The sequence below is a fragment of the Stylophora pistillata genome, chromosome 11 (assembly GCF_964205215.1).
Source record: "Stylophora pistillata chromosome 11, jaStyPist1.2, whole genome shotgun sequence".
Lineage (NCBI taxonomy): Eukaryota > Metazoa > Cnidaria > Anthozoa > Scleractinia > Pocilloporidae > Stylophora > Stylophora pistillata.
The window spans coordinates 9934792-9941357 of record NC_142529.1 but is presented as its reverse complement, the minus strand read 5'-3'; the positions used below and the strand labels follow the sequence as shown (position 1 = coordinate 9941357).

The 6566-nt window shown below is 40.2% G+C and overlaps 1 protein-coding gene across 1 annotated transcript; it reads right to left on the bottom strand.

Moving 5' to 3' along the window:
• Positions 1 to 3151: 3151 nt before the first annotated feature.
• LOC148719956 (uncharacterized) lies at positions 3152 to 6055 on the bottom strand. The gene is made up of 2 exons (XM_088737330.1): positions 5469 to 6055; positions 3152 to 4716 (listed from the first exon to the last, which is right to left on the bottom strand). The coding sequence occupies exons 1-2, from the start codon at positions 5931 to 5933 to the stop codon at positions 3808 to 3810; spliced, it is 1374 nt and encodes a 457-aa protein (XP_088593456.1). The 5' UTR covers positions 5934 to 6055; the 3' UTR covers positions 3152 to 3807.
• Between the last annotated feature and the right edge of the window lie 511 nt (positions 6056 to 6566).

Genomic DNA, 6566 nt, shown 5'->3' with positions numbered 1-6566 from the left:
TTGCTGGTCGGGTGAATACGGACACATTTTTCTTTACATTTTAGCCAACAGCATTTCGCATTTTGTGAAACAAGCATTTAAATTTGATGAGCTAGCTCATGTTCCAAGAATCAAAGCGAGACGAAACGTTGACTAATTTATGACATGGATTCCGGGTACCATACAAGCTCACTACTCCAAATGAAGACTTTCCCCGCTTGACTAGCTTTGAATCTCTCAGGGGTTTTATGAACGTTTTTCTGAAGCAGCTATACCGGCTGTGCCGTAAGACGAAACCCGGACACCCAGACGGCGGTGAGAGGTCTAAAAAAGTCCCTGATCCCTTCCTCCATGCAGAATTTTCAACCAATCAGACTCCCTTCCGCCCCCCACCCTTTGTCTCAAAAGGAATACAGTCATGTAACTTTTATAAGCTCATGATATAGGAACCTCTTTGAGTCCTAGACATTAGAGTCTACTCTATTCACACGCCATAATTATTTTCTGCAATCTATCAGCGAGTCTATCTTTCCTACATCGTACGTACTGTGGCCTTTTTCTGCACTTTAAAAAGACAGCTTTGTCTAACTTCTGGCTTTCTTTAGCAGAAAGGCAACTGTGCTAAATATTAAAAGAAGGGAGTGCATTTAGTTTTAATGAGATCACTTAAACTTCACGGATGAGCTCACGCTAAGGATCTGCTCTGAAGCAGGAAGTCTTCAATAATTTACGGCAAAAAATGTCTGTGATTCAACGCTTTCGATAACTAATTGTTCCAAAATCCTCCCAATGATCCTCTGTTCGAACAGCTAGAATTGATTTATGTTGATCTGGGCCGAGTTGTTCAAAGCTGGGTTAAGATAATCCAGGGTTACTGTGAAATCTGGTTTCAGATTTGAAAGGTTTTGAAAGTAAATTCAGTACCATTTCTTTTGTCTACGATTTGATGATTGGATGCCCTAAAGAGAATAGAGGAAATTCTCCGAAAAAGGCTTTTGAACAAGGTAATAAAGAAACCCGGATGAAAATTTAACCCTTGGGTTAGCGCTAATCGGACTTCGAACAACCGGGCCCTGGTGTTTAAATTCTAACTGAACATATGCCCTAAACTGAAACGACTTTCTCTTTATTTTTTGTAAGATTTGTGTTCGAACTCCTGTTTCAAACTCAATTCTTCAATTCTAAGCTTGGAGTATTCGAACTGAATAACTGCACTCGACTATTTCTCCCTTCACGCACAGTTCACCTTCATTTACTTCTGCCCCATTCACATCATGAAACATGTTTAGTTAAACCATGTTGAACTGAATAAAAATCAGCAACAGAAAACCGTCTTAGAAACTGAAGTTTACAAAGGACGCAAGTAATCACGAAGTTCTGTTTTCATCGCGCTAAATCTAAGATTGACAAACTTCAGTTTGAGCAACTTCAATGAAGAGCATCTCAATTCGACCCTTGGGCGTAATCATTGACAAATCATAACCGTCAGTCGTAAGAAAAGTTAACCGCAAAAAAAATTTCAGGAAAGATAGTAGCCGTTAGTCTGTCCTAGTTTTAATTTAAATATCATGGTAGATTAATTCTGCCACCGTCTGTTACACCACAACTCATATATCAAGAATTTTAAAAAATGGATTTAATTAACTTCAACCCATTAGTTATCATGTGAAAAATTAAATAAGTAAAAAGAAAAAAAAGAGAGAAAGCACATCCATTTCTTTATTGTTTTGACCCAAGGACAACGCCACACTGGAATTGACATATATACCGGCTTGTAAAAGAAGAACAGGAAACATAAAATAGCACCTAAAACTTTGGTTTAGACAATACAGTTTTCAGTTCTTCTTCGTAAATATCACGAAAAAAATCACATTTGGAATCAGATGTATCCTCTCTTCGGGGAGAGTCATGGAGAAGATGTCGCTGGAAGAAATTAAATGCAAATCTTTTCCTATCTTAAAGAGTTCATCGCGAAGTATTCTGCGTTTGCATGCAACCACGCAAATGTCACTATCCGTATTTGGAAGTCAACCTAGACGAAAAAAAATAACTTCTCTTTGTAATTTGACGGGTGCTTGCTTGACCCCCGCGTGCTTGGAAAACACCAGACAAATATTAATATCCCCGTGTGAAGATCGTACGCGATGGGGTGAACAGGGCCGGAAAAAGTCGTACGGCCCTGAGTATGGCCCCGCGAGAAGCGAGCTGAAAGAAGACAAGAAGCAAGAGATAAAATGCTTATCGACTGAGTTTGTTTGGGCAAGAAAGCAAAATGTCATGAGTTGGTTCAAAGTATAAACCGAGCTGCGAGGCTGGTACTTCATGATCTCGAGCCAAATATTTTCCCGTCCCGTGCTCCTGCTAAGTCAATAAGTACATGTTTTTTCGAAGTTCTGAAATAAACACGGACAGACGTGTGAATAAAGGGGTTAAGTTTTTAAAAAACTGTGGTGCCGCGTCGGTGGGGAAGTATAACAAGATAATTTAGCTTTTAGCAACTGAGTTGATAACGGAAGCCTGTTCTAGGCTCTCGATGTAAATGAGCGAAAGAGAGGGCGCTCGAAAATGGTTGGACTTGGGCGAAGCCAAAAATGAGGGGACAAATGTTTTTGCTTTCATCGCCCACTCCCTGGCCCTCACTGACTCAGCGCCTAGAACAGGCTAGACATGGACAGACGCCGTTGGAGGGTCCTTCCTATCACAAAGATACATTAGGGACCTTAAGAAACCACGACGGCGACGCCAAGGAAAACTTCGTTTAAAAAATGAATTTCTATTCTTAGTCAGAATTTCTAAAATGGCTGCATGAGCTTACTGTCTCATACTGCGCCACGGCTCAACTTCAGCATGACGTATAAATTAACCTTTGAGTTCCAAATGGAAATTAAAATAATTTGCCGTCGCGGTTTCGGTTCGCAGACGACACAAATTGTGGCGATTTCATGTTGTTGTTTTGAATAGGACGGCTAAGAAATGTACAAAGTTTCAAAATGCACGTGCTGAGCTATTGTTCTGCCAATTAGATCTCTTGTTTTTCCACGTCCTCGTTGCCGTCGCCGTCGTGGTTTCTTAAGATCCCTATTGTCGTCGCCGATTTCTGCGCATATGAGGAGACAAGGTTGGAAATGAAACATTTCAAATGTTTACGGACAAAGGCAAAACCTAACTCTGATTTCAACCATTTTCTATTTATCTTTAATCAACGCCAAATGGAAATGTGAAAAAACATAGTGTTGTGAAATAAAACTGAGAGTGAAGAAGCTGATTTCGCGTTCGTGTCTTCCAAACAGTTAATAGATATAATAATTCTTTTAGATATTTACATCGACCGACAGGAAGCCTTCACAACGGTACGTACGTTTAATATATAATTGCGTGGTAATGGGTAAAACATTTCCAACCTGAAACTGAACAATTTGATTATAAATCTCTACACGGCGTCTCAATTGCAGTTTTTGCGACCTTTCTTTTCTATGTGAAGAGAACCTCCTCTGTCTGAATTTTTCATCACTGATGCCAGCAGTTGACTGCTGCCAACATGTAACACGATGTTATTTTTCTATAGAAGAGGAAGATGTAACATCACGATATGGGCTAGTTTTTACATGCGGGATACATGGCTTAAATTGCGTTAGTTAGTATAGCTAGTGAAAGCTATGCACGAGAAGTCTCGCGGCTCACACGAGTGGCGTGTATTTCAAAATAATGGTCAAACGCATTCGCAAATGCGAACTTTAAACTGCAAAAATGCGCGGCCAAAATAGCGACCCAAAACCGTGCTTGAAAGCTTTGAAAAAGTTGTCCCACAGGAGTTACAATCCACAAAAGCTAGGAATTCACAACGTTTAAAAGGCAGCTCTGTTGTTTTCCAAATGTTCCTACAACAGCTGGCCAAAATTGATCCACTCGCGTATACTCGACTTTTGACCGCTTATTGAAATGTGGTCTCAAATTTAAAACTCCTCCGTCACCAAGCCACCATTGCGTAGTGGAAAGAGAATTTTCAGTGCACTTGTGTTGAGTATTGATAACGTCATACAATCCAAAATTATCTTCGCCTACAACGGCGCCATTTCTTGGATCCCAAAAACACCCGTTTCTCCCGCTCCAGTACGAATCTGTATGCATATGTTGGTTATTTCGCTGCACAAGCATCCCCAAGCAATCCGTACAATTTTGCCCTCGAACCGAGATGTACTCGTACTTCTGACAGCGATCCTTATTGACAAATGTTAGAATATCCGTGGCTTGAAGAGTCGCGCGTGCGTAGTCGGTGAAATCAAGGCCTGATGGGAAATTACACGTCACGCGCCAGTGCGTCGAGTTGTCCCGGATGTTGACCATTCCAAGGTATGACACTCGAAAATCATTCCAGTTAGATCTTGTTTCGTTTCTCGGAAAGTTGAAGTAAAAAGGTTTTCCCTCAAAAAAAGCCTTGTTTTCTAGAGAAAATGACTCGATGAGAGTCCAGACTTTGCCGGCTTCTGAGTCAAAATCACAGTAAGTCTGAACCGTGTCATTAAGGTTGTACACGCCTGACTGAGACTCTGGTTTCAGCTTCATAAAAGATTGGCATGATCTGACTCTTGGATGGAATATCTCACATCTCTTTCCCTGATAATGTTGTGGACATGCGCAGGTGTACTGCTTCCTTACGTCATCGCAACTCTCTGCGCATGTGCCTCCATTAAGGCAAGGGTTTGATTGACAGCAGCCATTAAGGCATTTATCGTTTTCCTGAAAACGAATATGAACAACGATAAAACGAAAAGGTTAAAGTATCCTAGAGTCTGCTTGTATTTGTGACTGAATAGAATTAAGAGTTTTTTAATGAATATCGTGGCGACAAATATTTTTACAGATATTCTCTAATAAAGGCGAATTTTTGAAAGCGACTCGTCCTCACCACGATTCATGATTAAAGGGACCTTAAGTACATCACGACGGCAACAGCCAATGCAAGAGGACGTGGTAAAAAAAAGGATCTATTGGCAGAACAAAAGCTCAGCACGTGCGTTCTAAAATTTTGTACATGTCTTAGCCAAACAACAACGTCAAATCACCAAATTTTCCGTGGTTTTAAAACCGAAATCCTGAAAGCAAATAATTCAAGTTTCCATTCGGAACTCAAGGCTGTTCAGTCACAAACGCTTTGCTGAAGTTGAGATGTGGTGCCATAAGATACTGAAAACATTCAGCCATTTGCGAAATTCACGCTAAACATGTGATTCATTTTTCAATCGACGTATCCCTCGGCGTCGCAGTCCCGACTGCTTAAGGTTCCCCAATAAAACGTAAGGAGGGGACGCTATGCTTAATAATCTAAGGCGACTGGTCATTCACGTTTTCCCGCTTTGGTGACATTTTACGTACGTGTCATAATAGATGCCTAAAGTCCTTGTCGGCTCCTGTTTCAACTAACTGTTGCGATAGCTTTATACTGCGACTTTCAATCGAAAGCTGCTCTACAAGAATAAACGTATCCTCACACCATTTTGCTGCATATGGTATAAAACTGTTCCTGGTTTATTCACTTGATTTCCAATGGCTCCGTCAATATTTGTGTCCAGGAGCTCGCGTGTTTTCTCGCTTGCTTGAAATGCAACGCAGTGACAGTGTTTAGCGCAGTGACGAAAACACTCCCAAGGTTCCTGCACGCTCACAGTCTGAATTGTATGATCTTCTATGCTGATATTCTCCATGAAAATGTTGTTGATGTAGATCAGTGGCGCTCGCATCTGGTTGCCTGCTGCAGTGATTGTGGCTGGTAGCAGCAAGACCGTTAGACGGTTGAGCCATAAAAACGCGAAATACGGATTCATCTTACGCTGAAAGAAGTCTTTAAAAAAAAAGATATTTTCAGTTTTTAATGAGACTCCGTGAACTAGATAAACAGTCAATAGCGTAAATTCCGAGAAAAAATATGTTCGAGAGGAAAAGATGTTTACAAACATCTTAGCGTCGAAACACTTTCAAATACTTAGGACGTAGACTTTTCCGTGCTCTTTTGCTTTCGCTCTTTTCAGTGTTCATCACGGAACTTTTCTTGTTTCATACTGAAAATGAGTTCCAAGAATACTATTGAAATCTGCTGTAATTTCATAGCATACATTTTTAATTCGAACAATCACCTTGAGGGGAAATTTGGAAAACTTGGCAAACACATTTGGGTAATTGGCTCCTGGCGTTATGTGTTTGCGCTTCCGAAAAAGAAACGGCCAAAAAAAATTAGCCGTTAGGCGTAGAAATTGTAAAGTGTTTAACCATTAGTCGTAAAGAAAAGTTAACCGTAAATTTTTTTTCGACAATATTCATAATATTTTGTGTCATTTTGTCATGATTTTGGGTTAACCGTTAGCCGTAAAATGGCCAAAATCATACTGGGCCGCTAGTCGTAAAAGCCATCATCCCATTAGGATCCTCAAGTTAGATGAAAAAATAATGAAGTACTTCAGCAAGTCAGTGATAAAATTGTACCTTTTGAGTGCTTATCCATTTGAGAATTTCTATAAAAAACATCCACATAAGTATACCGTTCAAGATTATCAATGCGATTTTCAGAAAACAAATGTACCTCTCAGGTTATA

Excerpts from the sequence above, each read along its gene's own strand:
- LOC148719956 (XM_088737330.1), bottom strand. The coding sequence starts at position 5,933 with ATGTTTGTAAACATCTTTTCCTCTCGAACATATTTTTTCTCGGAATTT. Across the intron at positions 4,717-5,468 it reads ACCATATGCAGCAAAATGGT|GAAAACGATAAATGCCTTAA; the intron begins GTGAGGATACGT and ends ATTCGTTTTCAG.